The sequence below is a fragment of the Tasmannia lanceolata genome, unplaced genomic scaffold (genome assembly GCF_043159265.1).
Source record: "Tasmannia lanceolata isolate RefF3 unplaced genomic scaffold, GAP_Taslan_0.1 ptg000007l, whole genome shotgun sequence".
Classification (NCBI taxonomy): Eukaryota; Viridiplantae; Streptophyta; class Magnoliopsida; order Canellales; family Winteraceae; genus Tasmannia; species Tasmannia lanceolata.
Window position 1 is genome coordinate 9,646,047 of NW_027518684.1, and position 22,924 is coordinate 9,668,970.

A 22,924-nucleotide genomic window follows, 5' to 3' on the forward strand; every position below is an offset into this window, starting at 1 on the left:
CTAATTTTTCAAAAAGTACTCAAGGACCATATTATAGGATGATCCAAACCGTCCATGTGATGGGCCACAACGTAAATAGCTTGTGCCCAAAAAATCATTTGTATAGGATGATCCCAACCATCCGATCTATAGAGGAACTACATATTATGGAAACATCTATAGATCAGAGGGCTATGATCATCCTATGGAAATGCTTTTTATAATCAGATGATTAGTGAATTTGGGGGAATTGTTAGCAACATTTAAGAGCTAATTAGAAAAGTAAAAATTGTAGAAAGAAGTACCATTATCAAATATGGGAGCGTGGGTATCATATCTCTAAAAAATATATACCACAGTTCTCATTTAATATACATGGAAGTGACATCCATTACACGGTTAAGATTGCTTAATCGTTGTGACTCTCTAGCTATGATCGATTTGTTTGCGCTCAATACAATGGGAGCGTGGACACGGATCTTTGGCGATCTAACTTTGAGAAAATGCGATTAACTTTATAGTTTTTGAAACGTACACGGAAAAGGCACTTTATCATAAGCCATGTATATCCTTTTCTTCTCTTTGGAACAGATTCCTCTCAGAGTTTCTCCTTGTTCCACAACCTACGGTGATGGAGACTGGCTTCCTCTTCCTTTTATCGTGGATTGCAAAGGATGGGATGCGATAATGAATGTATGCAAGTAGGGACCCATGGAGAGTTTTATAGATGTTTAAGGGAAGGGACACAACTCCTCATCACGCTGGTTCCTCCCTCAAACAACCTTCCAATACATCTCTATCCTAAATGATCTTGTGTTTTCATATAACCATAAGTAACCAACAAATTTGATCTTGGCCGTTGATCTTGCTAAGGCCATAACACAGTTAGGATTATTTCCTAACACGATTCACACGGTGGCCCACCAGTCACATATAGAGCTGCAATTGCTGCTGCCACCTGATTGGACCATCGGTAAGGCCCTCCATAATTCCCCCCCTATTTCCTGGCTATTTCGTTTCAGCTAATTTGGTCATAGTCTTCATAACGAGGGGTCAACATCACATCTTGAAATTTCATAAGACGATAATGGGAATGCCAAATGTTCTTCCATGGAAAATTATATCATCAATTCCTCGTTTTTATAATGGCACTCCTCTCTTTATTTTACACTTCTTCTTATTGGCGTAAACATTACACTAATCAGAAGGTTAAAGGCAGTCATTCGATGGTTAGGATTGTCCAATCGTTGTGATTTTGAATGGTAATCTGGAGTGAGACCCACTGGATTGGACCATCGGATGCTCCTGATTGGTCCACGTTGATGGGGTCCACAAAAGTTCTGCATGTCTGATAGTTTTATAGGGAAAACTACAACTCAACAATGGGCTATTCTGCTTGAATTTTCAAAAGTTGGAATGGAGTTTTCTTCCTCTCAGTGGATGGTCTGTGGGTGGCGTAGATTGCACCCATAAACAGCCAAGAGAGAAATTATTACAAAATTTGAAGAAAAGGAAAGCAATGGTTGGTGAGCTCAATTGAAGCTATTAAATGTGACCAATTTTGTTGCTATTAATGGTGACCAAATTTGTTTCAGACAAGGACATTCATCATCTCACACAGAAATCAATGACCTGACACCCTTCCTTTTTTACTAGTAAAAAAATCTTTCTACTCTTCTAATATAAGAAAAACCCAGATTACATAACCTGTTTAATATAATATTTGAGAAATTTCTTGGTTCTTATAAGAAAAACCCAGATTACATAACCTGTTTAATATCATATTTGATAATTTTCTTGGTTTTCTCAAAGCATCCACATGGGGTTCAGTTGGTTGCAGAGACTTTTCTCATACCTGTCCTAATGACTGTTTGTGATTGCAACAGGAACCAGATGTCTCTCTTCAAGATAAATTATCCGTGATGTTTCAACCTCTCTTCTGTTGACCCCCACTCTTTGTTTTCTTCACCATTTTTCTTTATTCTGGGGTTTCCTTTCTTCTATTTTCCTCTTGATATAGTACAGATACAATGTGTGGAGTTAAATATGGGACCCTTTCTCAGCAAACGTAGGACCTTGTTAAAAATGAATATTTTCTATAGAGTTTGAGGAGGTACGCTACTTTTTTATTCTGGTTGATTGTTTACTCTTTTTTCAGTATTTTTAGCTGAGATTGTTCAAGTTATCAAGCTTAAACCCAAGAGTCGTGGGAATACAGTTACTGATGTAACCTTCTTTATATTTTCCATCCAGACTCAGTTATCAGTTTATTGAATTGCATTTCCGTTTTGGTTAAGAAAAATGGGTGTTTCTTTTTCTTTGAAATCTGAGCTAAATAGTTATATTGGTGAAGAAAAATCCCAGAAATCAAGGGATTACATTTTGGCAGTTGACTTGGTCTCTTTCATTCCTTCATCCAAACCCCAATTCTCACTTTTATTTAATTGCATTTAAAGAGTTCTTTCCCCTTTTTCTTCGTAATCTGAGTCTCACCTGAAATAGTTGAAGTCAGTAAGCACAAAACTCTCTGGGGCTGTTTTATCTTTTGCCTTTACTGTTCATAATTTTCAGCATTCCTTTTTCTTTTCTTTTTTATTGAAATCCAATTGTAATTTCAGAGTTCAATTGCAACTTAATACCATCTTTTGATGATTTTGATGTAGGGATGGAAACAGAATAAAGCATAGATTGAGCAGACGGATGAGCAGAAATATTACTTCCTTATGAAGATATTTATCAATACAGTTACCTGGTTTACAAAGTTCAGTTCCCACCCCATTGCCACAATTCAGAGCATCTTCAATACAATCAAGAAAAATCCTGATTTTGTATAATTCAACTAATCACTTAAGTCGCCTGGTTGACTCTCTGAGTAGTCACAGTCAGTGCATTTCTGCTAAATATGCGATAACAATTAGATTCTATATAGGTTCTGCTTGCATCAATATGGATGAACCTTCTTCTGAAGGCAGGAAGTCAAGGAAATTTGTTGAGAGACTAACAGACTCAATCAAGTCTCTTACAGGGTTCAAGACATATCTAACCTCTAGCTGGGCTGAATCTGTTTGTAATATAATCAAAGACTTACCATCTGATGAGCCCGAGGATAGTTCTCAAATAAAGGGTGTGAGCATCAAGACAGTGGGTTCCTCTGAGAACGAAGATATTGAAACGGGTTTAGACCTTTCAAAGATTCAAGGTAAGGTTTCTCTGTTTTTTATATTCAGAACCTGTCTGCATGCTTTCAGAAGAGATCTAATCCTAATTTCATTTTTTTCTTCTTTTTTCTGTTAACAGATGATCTTGCTGCTCTGAAGGCCCATCTTGACCAATTGAACTTACAGAGGAGGCGGGCACTAAATGATTTTCTTGATCTGAAAGGTTAACCTTTTAATCGTAACATGAAGTTTAGCTATCAAATCACTTCGTGTTTGAGACTATTGTTTTTAGTAGATCCTTGTCCCTATGACAAGTACACAAGCTTTTAAAAAATTACCATGACACACACACACACACACACACACACAAGTGGGTCTCAGAAATGATTTTTTCATTGCCACTTTTTTTTTTTTTTTTGTATAATTTACGGACATGGCATTGCCACCCACTTGTTTTGGACCGTTTGCACCTTTCACTCATCTCTTCGTTCAGAATATTTTCCATTGTTTCATACGATCCAATCAAACAGTTTCAAACAAATAAACAGTGGAAATGACCAACAAAGTAGGCAATGATACCTTTTATAGGTATTTTAATTTATCTATATACATTCTTTTTTTAATCTATGAACTAATGTTTATGTAACATTACCTCCTTGAATATTGTCAACTGTACGGACATGCTGGGAATAAGGTTTTCCATTATCATTGTGTCTCACATTGTTAGTTGAAACCAACACACTTTTCCATGTCTAAATTGCACACCCAAGGGCAAGTTTAGTCAGTAACTAGTGGGTCTCAGATACATACTAAAAAACCTTCAACTGATCTAAATGAAGCAAGGTGAACCTCTACTAAATTGCTCACACAACTCTTGTCATTGCAGGGAATATTCGTGTGTTTTGTCGCATAAGACCTCTCCTTGCGGGCGAAAAAAGTGTCCATCAGGGTCCTGTCATAGTTTTCGATTCAAGTAACGTGCTTCTAAAGTGTTCTGAGAATAAGAAGAAATCTTACAGTTTTGACAAGGTTTTTAACCCAGGGTCTTCACAAGGTGCTTGAAATCACCATATTAGATTTTTATTTGTGATTATTTTTGTATCAAGGACATGAATCCTCTATTTGTTCTAAAAACCAAAACATCAAGTTGGGTTCATGCTTGAAAATTTTCAGATGAAGTTTTTTCTGAAGTAGAGCCGGTGATCAAATCTGCCATGGATGGCTACAATATCTGCATCTTCGCATATGGACAGACAGGCACTGGAAAAACTTTCACTATGGTTTGAACTCTATGAACGGCTTAAAATTTTGTTTGCTCTGCTTTGATCCTTTATTGCAATCACTAATTCTTCTTTTAAACCTTTTAGGAAGGTAGACCTGATTGCCCAGGTGTTGTTCCCTGTTCAATTGAGGCATTGTTTAAACAAGCAGGAGATAACAACCATAAATTCATTTTCACTTTTAGCATGCTTGAGATATACATGGGCAGTCTCAGAGATTTACTTGTTCCTCAGAAAGGAAAGCTTATGGATCCTACAACACAATGGTGAGTATAAAGTCGTCAGATACTTATGTAGAGGCAGAAATTAGGAGCCAGCAAGGTGGCTTTAGAACAGCCTATATGCTGACAGGCCCATACAGTTATGTGATAAAAATGAAAGATATCTTAGCGTATAAATATTAGTTTACAAAACATAAGATATAGGGATTCTAATCTCACAGGAGCCCTTGCAGATTTGAGATGAAACGGCGCTGCCATTGGGTGAAAATCACCAAAGTGCATTAATAGCAGGTAAAAGTCAAAGAGTAATAAATGCACTTTGGTGAATTTCATCCAATGGCAGCGCCCTTTCACCTCAAATTTGCAAGGGCGCCTGTGAGTTTAGCATCCCTCATATAAAAAGGATGGACCCAGATCTTCTTTACTGTTATACAGTAGTAAATACTACCAAAAATATTGAAGGTATAAATTAAGGCGGTGTTGACTTATGTCTGATTATGATATAAATATTTAAAACAGTTCTTCAATTGCAAAATTTGGACAATCAGTTACCCATTCTCCCTCCACATTTGGTTAGTTGGATCTTTTATGTGAATTGACATAAGCCATTGACCCTTATGCATAGCCTTCTGATCAAAACGGATGCCAATGGCGAAGTTGAGATTGAAAACCTTATAGCCATCAGAGTAAGTGACGTCAACCAAGTAAAGAAGTTGTATAGAATAGGTAGTCGGTTGAGAGCAACTGCGTCTACAAATTCCAATATATCCTCAAGCAGATCTCACTGGTAACTACTTGCCCTGAAAACTATAATTTTAAGATAGTTACGTGCGAATGATAAGGACTTTCTTGGGGGAATTCAGAAGTTTGAATGTTGTCTGCTCAGGACAGCTTGATCCGCATATCCATAACTTGCTTTGGTGCTCCTGATAGACAAAGAGAAACAAATAAGATATGGATGGTTGATTTAGGAGGAAGTGAGCGCCTACAAAAGACACGGGCAGTAGGAAGAAGACTTGAAGAAGGAAAGGCCATCAATCTATCACTGTCTGCCCTTGGGGATGTCATTAGTGCACTACAGAGAAAAAAAGCTCATGTTCCTTACAGGTAACAATAGCTCTTTTTTGAGTGATAACAGGTAAAAATAATAAATAAAAATATTTTTTTATCAACACAATCAATTAGGATGGTTTCAATTAAGGGTCTGTTGGTTTTGCATTTTGAGAAACGATTGTGAGTCTTGAGTCCAATAATCAGTTATGGACTCCCAATCGGTTCTCAAAATCCAAAACCAACAGGGTCTAAGTGATCTGAGTTCCTTAACGACATATAAATAAAACATTAGTTGAAAATTGTCATTTTTGACAGGACTAAGATATCTTCATTTCTAACAGGAATAGCAAACTGACACAGGTTCTCAGGGATTCTCTAAGTAAGTTGGGGTTTTCTCTCTGCTAAGTCACTCTTTGCATTTTTTCATTTGTGAACTTACTAGTGAGAATTCCTAAATTCATATATGTATTTAAATGTTAAGTCTTCTTGTTTACAGGTGAGGATTCAAAGACCTTAATGCTGGTTCATGTCAGTCCCAAAGAAGAAGACTTATGTGAGACCATTTGTTCGTTGGGTTTTGCAAAACGGGTCAGAAGTATTCACCTGGGGCACGAGGAATCAAAAGTAGGTTCTCTTAAAGCTTTTTTGTGTGATTATTATCAGTATCTGTATATCTATTTATATATATCACAGATGTATCTGAACACATGCACATGGTTGCATATGCATGCTTGCATGTTGTATTCATTTCTCATTACGCCTTTGGTTTCTTTGTGATACATAAATTTTAATTGCAAGCCATAGTATAATTAGTTTGCATTATTGTCATTTAAGAAGGCATTAATTAAAAATAAGATAAAATTGAGAGACACTGTTGTTGATGATGAAAAGGTGACATTGGATATGAAAACTTACATGAAAACAAAGAATGTCCACTGTGTCATCACTTGAAGACCAACGAAAATATAAAAAGGACAGTACTTTAAAAAAAAAATTCCATGCTTTCCACAGATGCAGGGTACACTCCGTCACAGCTATTAGGTAAAAAACCTTATTTTTATGGTGGGTGTTTATATATTTTTAATGTAATTTGTGCTTCTATAAACTGATATTTGTACTTTAATATGTAATTATCGTATGGTATAACTATATGGACATAAGAGTCAACATATCAAGTTTTCCAGAGAGGCCATGTCTGACACCTGACACATTTGCATAACACGGGCATATAACATTCCTTCCAATATTTCCATGTGGATACTTGTTTTTGGTCAGGACGTCTATGGATTTAGTTCATACGATAGTTGTAATTCAGAATTTTATGCATAAATACTAACTGTTAAAGTGAATCTATTGGACAAGCAGGAAATAGAGGAAGCGAGGGAAGTTGCAATGGCTGAGCTTCTACAGACAGTGAAACATCTTGAATATGTGCGTCAAGATGTTAGAAAAGACATAGAGAAGCTAAATGGGAAACTAAAACATCTAATTACATCAGAGCCATTATCCAATGAGCATTTGGAAGATCCATTTGTACTGCATGAAGAACAACAGTCTAACAAAGAAAGGGAGAAACATAATACCAGGAATGTAACAAAAGGTTCAACATTGCAGCTACCGAGATTTATGAGGTCAACCATTTGCAGTCAACACAAATCCACTGCAGATCAGAAATCTTCTGAAAATACAAAGAACAAAGAGGCACTCACTATAAGAAAGAGAAGGCCTTCATCTCTTCGTGCAGCCTCTGTTACTTTCCCTGTTAACGGTATTTCACAGTCAGAAATTGGCTCGGAAATAGTGGGTTTTAATTCGAAATATAGTGCAGATTATGGAACAGAATTCAGCCACGATACATCAGAATGTGATATCAAAATGGTTGTATTCCCAGAGCAGGAAAAATCACGGAGGGATTCATTGTGTTCGATGTCTCATACTAGTCGTGAAAGCATACATGAATTGGAAACCAGACAGGCACATAAACTCGATCCCCAGAAATGCTTAACCATTGAAAATTGGCTTCGTATCCAAAAGAACAAACCAACTAGTACACATATTCCCCGAGGTAAACGGGTGCTTGCTACTCCCTTGTCAGAGAAAAAAAAGCAATCCACTGAACAGAGTTTTAAAATTAAAGAGCAGGAATTACATTGTGCTAATACCAGAAACTTAGATATAGTGCATGAGAAGGGCCACAAAAATGATTTCACACAGAAAGTTGTCCGCAACAGTGATATAATCAAGGAATTATCTGATCGTGGGGTAGTTGGAGAGTCTCATAAGTTGGTCGTGACGGATGTAACACAGAGTTCATTGGATGGTTTCAAGGTCAAGGATACTGGGTGCAAAAACCCTGTCAAAACCTATGAAAATGAGTTTGGTCAAACCTATGAAACTGAGTTTGGTAACACATTATCTGTAGCATTTGAACGAGCCAAGCAAACAGAAGCCCTTGTATCAAATGAGATCATGGTAAGGAAAAATAATGACGAGGGCAACTCATATGGGTCTCCTCAACACATGGAGGGTGGTGGGAAGCCTTGCTTGCACTTGATGAGATCACGGAGACCTTTATTTACGGACCTAAAAGATGCAGCTTGGACGGATTCTGCTTTGCCTGTTGTCAAATTCCAAGGCGGAAAAAGAAATACAGGTGATTTTCGAGAAATAACCTTCTACAAGAGACCAGAATTGAACTTTTAGGAAGAACGAGTAAATTTTCCTCCAATAAGAATTCACAGCTTCATATTAACACATATTAGAGAATGAAATGGAGTATCTAACTGTTAGGTGTTGTTTACTATTTACAGTGATCTTATGGTTTTTTTCTTTTTGTTTGTCTAGTGAATCATCTTGAAATGTTCTTCTCTATATCTTACGATCGGTTCTTCTGATTTTGTGATCAGGGATATGTCTTCACTTTGGACATACAGTTCTGATTTTATGTGCAAGTGCTCTTCTAGGATTGGGAATTCGAAGCTTAGGACTTGGGCATGACTTCTTCGATGGATTGATGCTTTAGAAGAGCTGTTATGAGTCACGAGTCATGACTCATGACACAAAATTACGTCATCAAGCTTCCTATGGTCCACAATTAGCTACTTATGTTTTCCCTTTTTTGCTGGGTAAACTCATTCCAAACCTTTGATCTCAATGTTGTGATTCTTATGCACAAATTGTCCGACCCAAACCTTATCATAATATTTATTGACCAAAAAAATTGATAATTCAGTAAATAAAATGCTGTTATGCCGTGCGCTAGCACACTCCTAGGATAAGAGTAAAAGTTGATGGTGCAAAGGGAACAGTAACATCAGTACATGGTTATATCATACTGTTTCAATGCTCTCCTATTACCTCTGCTTGTAGTGGTTATATTTACTTTGTTAGTTGGATTCATAGGAATTCCTTTCTACTTAATGACTAAAAGATCTACCACTTGCTACGTGCATATGTGAGGGCATTGATCTACACCAGCATTTGACACCCTTTCCTCATCTCCTTGCGCTAGTGTGCTATTAGTCTATTTTCATCTACACAATGTAGATACAAAAAATATTGAAAATTAGCATTATCCAAGGAAAAGTAAAAATAAATAATGAATAAATAGTAAATCCAAGCTAGAGAATATCAAAACTTGACTAGAGAGGTCTGAAAAAGTGTGTGAATGGAGGTGATAATCTTATCAATTTGTCTGCAATGCAATTGAAACCTTTTTACATATACATTAAACACCTTCTTCTCCTTTAAGATACATTGTGATTACATCAAGGAGTAATGGGTGATATATTATTGAAATGGTTAACTCCATCATATGTTCATGTTCTCTTAGACTGGGGATGTGATTCTTCTCCTACAACTGTGTTCTTCACGTGCCCAAAGAGTCACGTGCTCTAGCCCTTCTAGGAAGGGTCCTTCCACTCCCAATATGTACAGTTCTCTCTTTTTTTTACCGGCAAAATTAGCTAAAGAATCAGCAAGGTTGAAGCTCCTCCCAATAATATTTAATGGACCATGGGGGATCATCTTGTCATTGATCAAGGTTTTACTATATGCTTCAAGCCAAATGTTAGATAGACCATATGGATCTAGGACCCCAGCATCAGTGATCTAGATCATTTCTATGCCTCTATACCGTGCTACACATTTTAATTCTCCGAAAATCAGAGGGTTGGATCATCCAATGGAGCAGATATTTGGGGAACAACCTATCGACTTCGGGGCCTAACAAATGAATGGTTTACATCACCCAATTATGTTGCCTTCACATTTATTTTTTTGCTTCCATCATGTAAAAAATTCATAAAAAAGAGGTGGCCCTTTTTTATCATCTGCATGTTTTTTATTTGGATAACCCAATTTCTTAGAAACCCCATTTTGGGAGGGCTACTGATAGTGGCACTACCAAGGGTGGGCCAGTGTTGTAGGGTCTGGGGAGGGCTAGATGTACGCAGCCTTACCCCTGCTTTGGAGAGAGAGGCTGTTTTCCGTGACTCGAACCCGTGACCACGAGGTCACAACTGATAGTGGCACTACCATCTTTTAATAATTGCACAAGCTTAGCTTGTCATTTCTTTTTTAATTGGTTCCTTAATAAGAGGAGTTCTAAAATGAAGGGCGGCCTTCCAAAAAAGGGATGAAAGGGTGCCCCCATTGGCTGGAAATCATCAAAGTGCATTTAATGTTCCTTTCATCCCATCAAATGCACTTTGATGATTTCCAACCAATGGGGGCGCCCTTACAGACCTTTCATCCCTTTTCTGCAAGGGCGCCCTTCATTTTAGAACACTACCCTTAATAAACTTTGACATTTGTTTAAATTATAAATGATAGGGATTTGGTAAGGACCATTGGAGGAGGCATTTCGCGGGCAGGCTGTTGTTGCATGAGAGAGCAGCCCTCACTTTCAAACAGATTTGTCTTATTCATTTAATCCATCTGAGGGGCCTTCACTCTGATGCAATCAGGGGTGGCAACGGTTCGGTTTGACCCCCAAACCGAACCAAACCGAAATTTGAATCGGTTTGGTTCTACCGAACCGAAACCGAACCGAAATTTGAATTTTTGGTTTGGTTTCGGTTCGGTTCGGCCAATTTCGCCTCCCCTTACTCATAATCATTGGAAATTGGGGGCAATGGTTCGGTTTGAAATTTGAATCGGTTTGGTTTTACCAAACCGAAACCGAATTTTCGGTTGGATTGCCACCCCTAGATGCAATGCGTAATGCCTTCTTCCATGGGTGGTACCTAGCAAATAGTGACTTAATGCAATTATCAAAACATGGTAGTGCCAATATCAGCAGCCTTTGGGACGAGTATCGTGCGCAGGTTAAGAGTATCACACCCCGGCGCACGTTGATACAATCCTGTTCAGATTTACTGAAGGTTAAGATAGAAATGGCCAAATGGGTAACGTTGTATGAGAGGCGTTAAAAAAAAAGGGATTAAAAAGAGCGTGAGAATGGCACTGGGTCAAACCCCATTGCCTCAAACCCTAATTCTCTCAAGAAGAAGAGAAAAACATAAACGTAGAAGAAGAAAGAAGAAAAACAGCAATGACTCACCCCTAGCCTTCCACATCTCTATAAACCCTAATTAGTCCAAAGTATTTTCTTTTTTCTTTTCTTTTCTTCGTAGGAGAATTTTCTTCTAGGGTTAGTTAGGGTTTGAGTTTTTTTGCTTTCTTTCTTTTTTAATGGAGGGGAGTTCTGGTGGAAATGAGGTGGAAATCATATCCAAAACCCTTCAGATCGAACACAAGCTCTTCTACTTCGATCTGAAAGAAAATCCTCGAGGAAGATATCTGAAGATCTCTGAAAAGACCTCTGCAACGAGATCTACAATCATTATCCCTATTAGCGGCATTGATTGGTTCTTGAATCTCTTCAATTACTACTTGAATTCAGAAGATCAGGATGTTTTCAGCAAAGAATTACAGCTCGATACTAAGGTTTGCGGATTTGAGTTCTCTATTCATTTTCAGTTTCTCACTATTAGAAATTAAGCCTTTGCTTTTATTTAGGGTTTTCTTTTCGTTTTGTTACGATTAGAAAACATTTGCTGTTCTGTATTTTATTTCGTGCTATGGAAATCATTATATCAGGTGTTCTACTTTGATGTTGGTGAGAATAAAAGGGGGCGCTTTCTGAAGGTATTTCCACCCCCTTTTTTTCAGTTTATTTTATTTTTTCTTGGAGCAAAAGCCTTTGGTAGTTTTGAATTAATTGGGTGATCTTGTTTCTGAATATTGAGTAGCGAATGAATTTAGCCAACGCCATTTTTTCCCTTTTTATCAGCGTTGCATTGTTCATTCAATTAAACATTACCATGTTTTTGCTCATATTTAAGTAAAACTGTTGAATTTTGGGGTTAATGGCTGTAGTTGTGATTCTTTACTTTGCTGTTGTTTGGTATCATGATTTGAGTACCCGTAGAGTGCAATGACTGCAGGCAAATTGGATAGAAGGAAAACATATAGTTTTTATATGTGATCATTGACACATTTCCACAGGCAAGGTTTTAAAATTCATAATTTGAGTACCTGACTTAACACTTTGGGGATCCTTACTTGTTTGTTTGGCATTACCACTTATGTTATGCATGAACACCATTTTGAAGGGAGTATGCTGGTTGTGCCCAATATGAAATGGGTTTGCTTTTTTCTTTTTCTGTGCTAACCAATTTCGTTGCTGACCTTAATAATGCTTTGGGTCTGTCCACTTCTTAAACACAAGTGTTTGCTCTGTTTTCTAATTTTTCCTAGCAATAAAGAAAAAGAAAAGCGGCGACCCTACTTTTTGTGGATTTTTATGGTCAAATATGTATGTTAGATTTATGTGGTTTTGTAAGGTGTTTCACTTGTTGCCAAAGACTTGCATCATGAGGTGAGGTTCCATGAAAAGTCCTTGACATGGTCAAATGACTTTGTGATGTTGGTGAAGCCTTGGCCTCCTTGAGGTGGTTAAATAACTCGTCATTTTGGTGTGGCCTTAGCCTCAGTTTGGAGAGACATGTGGAAAAAGCTTGTTTTCTTCTCTTGCTCAAACTCCTTCCAACCCTAGCCATGAGAAGAGTACTATCTCAATTTTTTGGGATTTCATTATTGGGACTCAATGGATTTCAGCAACTCAAACATGCACTTTTTCTCTCCTTTAATCCCTTTTTTGTTTTCAATTTATTTTTCTTTACTTTTAATCTTTTAATCTTTTACGTTCATTTTATTATTTTTAATATTTAAGACTTAGTTCGCGTAAACAGCCCCCAAATTCATCATATGAGAAGATCTGCAAATGAGATGGCTGATCGCCTTGCAAAGGGTGAGGTAAGTTTGGATTCGGTGGTGGTGAATCATAGAGGTCAAGCCAGTTGATCTTGTAATAGCTAAGAGTCTACCTTCACAGCCCTTGGATTTTGGGTCCATCCACGGATCAGTATGCTGTTGATTTTCCCTCTCTTTGCTTGGATTTTTATGATGCTATATTTGAGTGGGGACTCCTTGTCCCCTTCATGTACTTTCTGATTTTGTTATGGAATGAAATCGTTATCTTTCAAAAAAAATTAAAATTTGCGAGGCTTATGCCTTACCTTGCTATCACCTACTGCCTCAACTTGGGTTGCATCTTTGTAACCCTTGTTTTTTTTTCCAGTGTCTGGTACTCTGGTTACCTATATTTGACTTCGAACTTGTAGAGCATCATGGGGAGGCCCAAGTGGTCTTAGTCCCGTGCAAAACTGACATCCCATGTATTAGAAAAAGCAATGTTTCAAAATGAGGATGCGGGCTAAAATGCTGCCAAAGCGAATCCTAGTTTACTCGGTGTGGCGCCGTCTGGTACTTCGTGTCACGGCCGAGTACTCATTTGATGCGGTCATAACTTCGGAGAGTCAAAAGGAGTTTTGATTGACTTTGTAGGACAAGATGTGGACTTAGACATGAACTCGACCATGGTAAAAATGAGTCAACTCGGGAGAGTTGGCGATGACATGGGGAGTTTTGAAACTATGAAATAAAGAACTAAAAAAAAATAAAATTCAACGGTTGCTATTTTAGTTTGCGAAACTTTCGGAATTAAGGACCCAATATCATCTATCAAATGTTCTCAAGGGCAGTCCACTTGACTTGTCCTCGCCGGTCTGACCAATGGATTTGATCCAGTGATTAAAACCGCGGATGAGGCGCAGAACGCGGCCGAAGAAAATCCTAGTCGATCTGGCATGACACGGTCGAGTACTCGGTTGATGCGGCTGAGTACTTGGTCTACACTGTCATAAGTCGGGAGAGTCAAAGGAGTTTTTATTGACTCTGTAGGGCAAAACACGGAATGCGGCGGCAAAACGCTGCACATGGCCAAGATAAAAAGGATCGACTCGGGGGAGTCTACGATGACATGGGGGAGTTTTAAAACTATGATATGATCACACACGGAGAAATCCTTTTAAAACCCACGAAAATCACTCCAAAAATTCTTCATTAATTGGCAGAGAAGGTGTGTGTGTGTGTGTGTGGTTGGGGGGGCGAAGGGACGATGCTTATACCATTAGAATCCCATTTTCGCTCGATTTAAGTGGATACTGGGGAGGGGCTCACAATATAGCATCATAAAAAGGAGAAGCTCAATTTTTTAGAGAAAAAATAATCGTTCCCATGCCGGAGACTCATAATCAAGGGTATTTGCTCTAAAATTTGTCATTTTCATCTTATCTCCCAAGAAAAACTCATTGAACTGGCAACAAAATGTGTCTGTGTGTGTGCTCGAGCGTGTGTGTGTGCACACGTGCGTGTGGTGGGTGTTTGGGTGGGGGGGTGGATAGCAATATCATTTTCTCTATTGCCATAAACCTAATAGCTATTGTAAAAAGCTCTTATTTTTTACATCATTTTATTTTTACTTTGAAAGAATTCGTTATATTTTCAAACCTAAATAAATGCTTAATTATTCCAAGTGTTCATTACTGACATGAGTATTCGGTACATCTACACTTGTATACAAAAGTTAATAAGTATAATAAAATTTTCTCATAGAGCGAAAGGTTCTGGGTTCCTTGGGTGACTTTCTTAATTTCATCTGGTAGGTGAAATCTTGATTAGTTGCTTAGTAGTTTCCTGACCATATCGAGGGGCAGACGATGTGTTTCTAGCGTGTCTATTGATCGGCTAATGAAGATGCAGACTGCTTAGCTCGTGGTTGTGTATCTGGAGTGTCAATGCCATTAACAGCCACTTTCCTTTTGAGGACTATGCTTGAGCCTTTCGCTTTTGGGTTTTCCTTTTCTTTGCTTGTCCATATCAGTCTGAATTGTTTCTTCTCTTGGTTCAATAAACCGATCAATTACTATTAAAAATAAAAATAAAATGTAAAGTGTCTTTTGCTTTTTCAAAAAAATAAAAAATAAAAAAAAGAGGTTACACTTGCGTCATGGATGCTCTCAGTTAGTGGTTTTCAATATCCACAATGGTAGCAAGATGAAACAACTTTTTGCAGAACAAATTTTGGAGGTTATAGTAGATGATTGGGCAACTTTATCTGACCTTCATGTATAACCAAATTGCATGTGTCACCCTCTCGAGACCACTTATTTTATTTTCAATTTTAAGCCGAAATATTCTTCACTACGATTCAAGTTTGGGTTGGAGAGGGATTAAAAAGGAAGCTGAATTTCTGCAAAGCATCAACTCTGGCATAGTTTTGAGCCCAACTCCATATTTTGTTTATTTATGTTGTCTATCTTTTCATATGCTTTTCGATCTACCTCAAACAAGCTGCCTTGTATGCCCTTTCTTCGTTTAGTTATTATGCCTTGTAAACCATCACCGAGTCCTTATTTTTTAACTTCTAAGCTGTGTTTTCCAAGTTTCACTATGAAAATTGACAAATTTATAATATTTGTCAGATTTCAGAGGCATCTGTTAGCAGAAACCGTAGCACAATCATTGTTCCTGCAGGAAGTGCCCGTGATGAAGGGTGGGTTGCATTTAGGAACATTTTGGCAGAGATCAATGAAGCATCTCATTTCGTCCTACCCAATGAGGTTTTTAGTATGTGATTTTTTCCATTTTTGGATCTTTATTCGTTTGTGCTTTAGAGTTTCTTCTCGTCTCACTTTGTGGGTCATTGTCTTGTCGTGTCAAAACAGCAAGATTCGGAACCTTCTGAACGACTTTCAAGGCTTTCAGACGATGTGGGTGTTGGGTTTATACCAGGACACAACGCTCAGCCAGTGCCTGCGTCTGAGTTGAATGTTGATAGGCCGCTTGAATTGCCCCCACAGGACGAAATGGGAAGCTTGGGGGTTTCCAAAGTAATCAGAGCTGATCAAAAGAGGTTTTTCTTTGATCTGGGGAGCAACAACCGGGGCCATTTCTTGAGGATGTCTGAGGTATGCAGTAGCCACTAATTCTTCATGTTGCTTTTATTACCATCATTTCACTAATTTCTGTCAAACTTGATCGAGTCCCTGATAAACTTGATAAGTTTGCTAAACAAGACCAGAATTCAGTTCAATTTAGGGGGATGACATAATTTCCTTGGATCCGAAAAATCCTGATCAAGTCAGATGAAAATCTCAATTAACTACTTGAGAAATCAAACTCTTAAATGGGATCTTTCAAAGCTTGAAAAATTTTCACCAAGTCTCCAACTTGGTTTGGAGTCCTCTTGAACTTTGGTCCTCAAATGCGTCCGAGGGGAAGTTCTAGTTTTTAAACCTTGTTTTTCATTTGATCGTGACTGTATGTTTCCACTGCCAATTTGGCATTGTTTTTGGAAACTACTGTTGCAGGTGGCTGGCGCAGATCGTTCTTCCATCATTCTGCCCTTGTCTGGCCTGAAACAATTTCATGAAATGTTAGGTCACTTTGTGGAGCTCACAAAAGATAGAATCGAAGGGTTGACAGCTGCAAACATCCGAACGGTGGAACCTACACAGCGATGAATTTGATGGAAAGTTGGGTTGTGGTGAGTTGTGAAGCAGAGGGTGTTTGGTACCAATCCCCGTGGGAATTGAACATGAGACCTTAGACAAGTTTCATGCTCCCTTACCACAAACACAACAGTGTGGGATTGGTTTGGGTCTTGGTGAGTTGGATTTTGTCTTTACTTTTGCTAGAGTTATGTTTGTGCAGGGTGTGCTTTCTGTTTCTTTTTCTCCTTTTCTTTTCTCTATCCAGTAGAGTAATAATCTCATTTCTTTGTAGTAATAATCTCATTTCTCTGTTTGATTCCGGAGAAATCAGAATTGTTTAGCTTCCTTCTGACCAAAGGAACAACAAAGAACAAACCTGGTCCTGTAATTCTTGCATATGATGGTATATAAAAGAGTGTCATCCAATTTACCCCTGAAACTACAATTCAATCTCGTTGCACCTTATTACACCATCATTTTTTAACTATTGCACTTTCAGAAATTGAAACTAGCTTTGCTTCTTTTCACATAGGCAACCCAAATTCAATTCCAAAGACAAGTATAATATGGGTACTAGGTCTACATGATCATATCTTTAGATACATCACACAACCTTTGCAGTTCTAGATTTAATCATAGCTTGCCTATAAAAGCAAAAGAATATATGCTAAAAAGACTGACATGGGGCCTCTTTGAGTACATCTAAAACTAAAATACAGTGAGGCACATTGAAGATGGGTCCACCAGGCATTTCATTTTACAGGTGTGCCACAACATGGGTGGGCTCACTATGTTGTCATTTCTTATGTGTAATAAATCGAGTGGGCTCACCACGCAATTCATTTCGTTGCAAAATACTAAAATAAAGGTAGGCACATTGAAGATGGGTCCACCAGGCATTTCATTGTACAGGAGTGCCACAACATGGGTGGGTTCACTATGTTTTAATTTCTTTGACTTTCACCACACAGAGTATATATGGGCTCAAAATTACAAATGTAGACACAATAGGATGGGCCCAAGTGCATTTACTTTATGAATTGCAGTGAGCTTACCATAGATTTCACTTAACAATCGTGGTGTACCAAAGGTGGCCCTACTATGTATTTCATTTCATAAGTATTATAAACCAAGGATGCCTCATCTATGTATTCATTTCACATGTATGACACACCAAAGCTAGTTGCATCATGTACCATGTATTTCATTTAACATGCCTATTACAGTAAGAGTGGCCCCCCCCACAATTTCCTGATTTTTCTAATGATTTATTTTGAATTATTACTGAAATTTTCAAACCTCAGTTAATATTCTGATATCTTGGGTGCTAACATATCGGCCGATATCTTTGATATATCGTTTGTTTTTTCAATTTAAAAAAAAAAATATTTAAAAAGAGAAGAGTGTTTCTAAGCACGTGCTTAGAGCACAAGTGGCTTAAAAAGCCACCAATTGGCGGGTCCACCTCTGGGTGTTCCACAAAAAGAGACCAATCGGTTTCTTTTTAAGCCACTTGTGCTTAAGGAGCTCCCTAAGCACGTGCTTAGAAACACTTTTCTCTTAAAAAAATGTCTTGCCTAAGATATATGAATGGTTTTGATCGTCCAAATCTTTTATATGTTGTATGCGTGTGAGGTTCAATGTTTTGAAGGAAAGTGTTTCTACTCGGTCCACTAGATAAGCTTATCTACTCCTCCCTTTAAAAAAATACAGTGGGCCCACGCTGTTTGGATGATCCAAAGCATTCATTTGATAGGTCTTAACATAGATAGGGTGTGCCCAAAAAATCAGCACCAAAGGGTCATCCTAGCCCTTCGTTTTGTAGTGCCTTGTGGTGCCCAGAATGGACACATATAAACGTCCACGTTTATATGCGTCCATTTTGGACACGGTGTGGCCAACAAAACGAAGGGCTAGGATGACCCTTTGGTGCTGATTTTTTGGGCACACCCTATCTATGTTAAGACCTATCAAATGAATGCTTTGGATCATCCAAACAGCGTGGGCCCACTGTATTTTTTTAAAGGGAGGAGTAGATAAGCTTATCTAGGGGACCGAGTAGAAACACTTTCCTCTTTTTCAAAATATATCCTACTTCAAAAAACTGTCGCAAAAGAGGTGCGATTTCAACCCTCAATTGGCAACGCTAAATTCAGCCGTGTTTTCTGAAATAAGATTACAAGATGAGTGGCTAAGATAGGTGGGGAATGTCAAAATATTAGTGACCGATGGATAACGCGACCAAAAATAAACACAGTCACTAATAATAGGAACCTTACTTTTCGAAAAAAAAAAGGATTTACACGGCCACACATCATATATAATCTCAAAAAGAGTGGTCATAAAAAATAGATGAGTTAGGATCATCAGAGAATTTATATGATGGGTGGCCGTGAAAACACGTGAAGTCTTGGAAAACAGGTACGGCCCACTTTTTTGTTATGATCCAAACCGTTCATCTGTTTGGGCACAACGTAGATATGTTGTGCCCAAAAATCATTTCCATAGGATGATCCTAACCCTCCGATCTGTAGAAGATTCCATAAATGGTTTTTGGAAATCTCCATATTCAGATCAGTTCATATCGGAGGGTTAGGATTATCCAATGGAAATGATTTTTGGGGCACAACCTATTTACGTTGTGCCCAAACAGATGAACGGATTGGATCATCAAAAAAAGTGGGCCGTACCTACTTTTTGAGACTTCATGTGTTTTCATGGCCACCCATCATATAAATTCTCAGGATCATCATATGGAGATGATTTTTAGGGAACCACCAACTTACACTTAGCGATCCAAATGGACGGTTTGGATCATCCTATTGTGTTGGCCATGACCGTAATTTTGGGGAGTTTGCATAGGTAAGCTCTCTACGCAAACTCTTAGATCGGCTATTCCAATACGAGTCTTTCCCAGGGGTGCAACTTGGGTTGAGTCGAGTCGGGTTGAGATTCTACTAAAAAAAAGAATAGGAATCCACCCGAACCCAATATCCAGCTATTTTGTCTGCTTTCTCTGAACTTCTGCCACGTTAATGGCCCCAAAACACGTAACCTCATCAACTTTCTTTCTCTCTACTTTTGCCACGTTATATGGTTTCCAAAACAAGCAACCTTATCCACTTTCCCCAACCTTTCCCGACTTTACTACCAAGCAATCACCTTCAGATCCATCCCCCCAAAAACAAAGAGAAATTCTTTTTCTCTTCACATAAAAACCAACCCTTTATTTCAAACCCTTGAGAAATCTCAACCACAATTGAGACACAAATATCAGTTTCAGCAAGTCACAAAAGATAAATCAACTGATTGAATTAAAGGGTTTTCTTCTATTAACGAAATTGCAAAAATATGTACAGATCTTTTTACAATCTCATACCCATATATGTGCAGTAGAGAACTTATAACTCAAACATAAATCTAAGCCTAAAAAAAAACTGTACAGAATATAAAAAAAGAACAGTTGGTAGGAAAATTTCTCATCTCCAAGCTGTGACTAGGGTTTTCTCCTCAGATTCTAGAGGGGATTTTTGGACGGATTTTTTTGGGTAGTTGAAGGAGAGATCTTTGTTAGAAGCCAAAGCCAAGAGCTCTGATTCCTCTAGCCCTTTCGCATGCCCGAGGCTACAACGATCTGTTGTGTGCTTGGCTAATGCATCTTTGAATTTCTTTATCTGTTACATCACAAAACAGAGGTCTCAAAATCAGTTTCCACTTATGGGCTAGAACTATATTTATAGTCTAAAGGGAAAATTGCAGTTAACCCCACCTCAACTTTCTCACACATTAAACGATAACCTGTAGTCTCAAACTCATCAACTACGTGCTGGCTTTTCTACATGTATAAGGTAGATTCCCTCTTTTGAAAGACTGTCAATGCTAATTAAGATCTCGTCTCTGGTCGGTCGACTAGAGAACCTTTCTCTGGTACACATTGTTTGGATAATTCAAAACGTTCATTTGATGAGCAATGACATATATAGGGTGTACCAAAAAAATCAGCTCCGTAGGATCATCCTAATCCTTCGATTTGTGAAAGCTGAGGGGTCTACCTCATACACATTAGAAAGTCAGTTGGTGTAGCTGATGAGTTTGAAACTAGAGGATTATCGTTGAATATGTCAGAAATTTGAGGGGGTGTAACTGTTTTTTTTCCCTATTCTAAATTGTTTTCTAATAAGATAAAACAAAATCAAGAAATTAGGAGGGTTTCTACAAAACGATCAAAATAGGGTCACTTACTGTAGCATTTGTGCAGCTAAAGCTACATAGGCGACCGTGAGCTCCTCTGTAAAAGCGAAAGAAGGGAAGAACATGGACGTTTAAGCTATAACACATGGATTTATGATCCTCATAATTCACCTGAAGGAACTGAACATCTGGGTTTTGTTCTGCAAATTGGCATATCTGTAAAATAAAATGAAGAAAATAGATAAATCTATCAGAAAAAAGGATAAAAGAAAAGTTCTGTGTTTTCCTTTTGTGAGTTTAAATACTATACCTTTGGATGAAGAGCTTTGCAACCTCCACAACCAGGAGAAAAGAAATCTACAATAACAAGTTTATTTCCGGAATTTGATAACGAAATTACAAGATCTTGGGCTGATTGAATCTCTTTCATGTTGGGTTGAAGCCCTTTCTCCCACCATCTTAATGCTTTACCAATGCAAAGACTCATCTATAAAATAACAAGAAAATATCAGGAAAAATCCCAAATAATGGTCTACAATAAATCATACAAAACCCAAATGGAGATGGCAAAAAAGCCCCAAAATAATTTAACTTAAGGCTCTGTTTGGACTAAAAAGAAAAACATTTATGATGGAATTTCTTTTCTTTTCACAATTTAAAGGGAAATGATATGATTATGGTTGATGTATAGCAATATTATCATAAATTGAAGGTCCCTCTTACATAAAAATTGAATAGGATCAGTTTAAGTTATCTCTTTTCATGTGTAAAACAAGTAAGAGATTTTAGAATCATTTTCCATTAAAAACTTTTGCCAAAAAAAAAAAAAAATTCCTGCACCAAACAGGGTCTAATATTTGCTTTTTCTGAAAAAAAGAATCAAAATCCATGAAAGAACCAAACAAAACCCATAAAGAAGTAACCATAAATATTTAATTGAACATCAGTAGAATGAGAGAGGATTTTACAGACCTGTGCATGTGAAGCTTGAAGATTTCCTCTCTTGGGTATCATCTTCCATTCTTGAAGAATGAATTTCCCTCCATGGAAAAAACTTTGGGAGGAAAATTTTACAGAACGAAATTGCAGAGAAGGAAAACCTACAACAGATGAGGAGTTCTTTGGAGAAACAGATGTGCAGAGGTGAGAATAGGGAGAAAAGAGATTGTTTTTGCACAGAATTTCAGCCATGAATTTTTCTCCTTCAAGAATCTAAGCAATTTGGAGCTCTGAGGGATTTTGAAAACAAAGAGTTGAAAAATGTGATGACTTTATGCTTAATGAAGAAGAAATCTACAGAATTATTCCGTATAGATATAGAGGTTGTACAAAATTTAAAAAGGATAATGGGGCCCATTTGCCACGTGTGATGATCGAATCCTTTGATCTTACTTTTCGGTGTATAAATTTACACGACAGTTTGTCTTTCTTATCTTAGTTTTTTCTGTTGGAGGGCTCTAGACTTCTACTCTTCTATTTGTTCTTATCCTCAAAACTATGGACGGATATAGATCATTGCTAGGTTTGGACGGTGGATGCACGTTTAACGTGGCTCCTCTCAGGCTTTGCCGCGTGGAGATTAAAAAGTCTTCCTTTCGTTTTTAATTTTTCGGACAATTATAAATTCGCACCCCCTCTAAGATAATTGGCACCCATTTAACGTGAATTGAGTCTCTGCGAATTATCCTATAGGGCTATAATGGGTGCGAATTTATCATCGTCTTTATTTTTCTGCCATTTATATGCGTTGGAAATGGGAGGAACGTAGGCTTGCGTCGGCAGCTTCTTAATACGTGGATGGCCGTTGGATAACGATTTACAAATAAAGGAATGCTAGACTAAAGGGCGCACTTGGAAAAAATCTGGTGAAAGAGGGTTCAACTTCACCAAAGTGCGTTTAATACTTTACGTAATATAAATGTACTTTGGTGAAGTTCATCAAATGGGGGTGCACTTTCACCAGATTTTTGCAAGGGGAGCTTGCGTTTAGCATTCCCCTTTAATATAATGAAAAATAATTTAATGACATGAGAAAAAAATACCTACTTCAGTTAGCATTAGTGTTCTCACTGAGGAAAAAGATATCTTTCTGAGAAATAAAAAGGTATTGTTAGCATTTTTACGGTATTTTTATCCCAATT

The 22,924-nt window shown here is 37.8% G+C and overlaps 3 protein-coding genes across 7 annotated transcripts; 2 read left to right on the plus strand and 1 right to left on the minus strand.

The window, feature by feature from the left end:
- The first annotated feature begins 1,876 nt into the window (after positions 1-1,876).
- On the plus strand, positions 1,877-9,047 carry LOC143881795 (P-loop containing nucleoside triphosphate hydrolases superfamily protein). 4 transcript variants are annotated; one of them, XM_077385080.1, is made up of 13 exons: positions 1,877-2,092; positions 2,643-2,740; positions 2,909-3,178; positions 3,277-3,360; positions 4,024-4,191; positions 4,311-4,417; positions 4,505-4,683; positions 5,264-5,425; positions 5,530-5,745; positions 6,033-6,070; positions 6,188-6,315; positions 7,057-8,344; positions 8,598-9,047. In XM_077385080.1, the coding sequence occupies exons 3-13, from the start codon at positions 2,926-2,928 to the stop codon at positions 8,711-8,713; spliced, it is 2,739 nt and encodes a 912-aa protein (XP_077241195.1). In that variant the 5' UTR covers positions 1,877-2,092; positions 2,643-2,740; positions 2,909-2,925; the 3' UTR covers positions 8,714-9,047. The 4 variants fall into 4 exon arrangements, with proteins under 4 accessions (XP_077241195.1, XP_077241193.1, XP_077241196.1 ...); XM_077385078.1 differs by having other exon boundaries at positions 1,878-2,092; positions 2,643-3,178; XM_077385079.1 differs by lacking the exon at positions 1,877-2,092 and adding an exon at positions 2,178-2,490 and having other exon boundaries at positions 2,643-3,178.
- Positions 9,048-11,115: 2,068 nt separating this feature from the next.
- On the plus strand, positions 11,116-17,031 carry LOC143881796 (transcription factor Pur-alpha 1-like). Of its 2 annotated transcripts, none has more exons than XM_077385083.1 (5): positions 11,116-11,640; positions 11,794-11,841; positions 15,582-15,719; positions 15,825-16,067; positions 16,540-17,031. In XM_077385083.1, exons 1-5 carry the CDS (start codon positions 11,386-11,388, stop codon positions 16,579-16,581), a joined length of 726 nt encoding a protein of 241 aa, XP_077241198.1. In that variant the 5' UTR covers positions 11,116-11,385; the 3' UTR covers positions 16,582-17,031. The 2 variants fall into 2 exon arrangements, with proteins under 2 accessions (XP_077241198.1, XP_077241197.1); XM_077385082.1 differs by having other exon boundaries at positions 11,118-11,640; positions 16,470-17,031.
- A 2,870-nt stretch (positions 17,032-19,901) lies between these two features.
- Positions 19,902-22,076, minus strand: LOC143881797 (thioredoxin-like 1-1, chloroplastic). The gene is made up of 4 exons (XM_077385084.1): positions 21,756-22,076; positions 21,094-21,270; positions 20,835-20,999; positions 19,902-20,266 (listed from the first exon to the last, which is right to left on the minus strand). The coding sequence occupies exons 1-4, from the start codon at positions 21,972-21,974 to the stop codon at positions 20,072-20,074; spliced, it is 756 nt and encodes a 251-aa protein (XP_077241199.1). The 5' UTR covers positions 21,975-22,076; the 3' UTR covers positions 19,902-20,071.
- Positions 22,077-22,924: the final 848 nt, after the last annotated feature.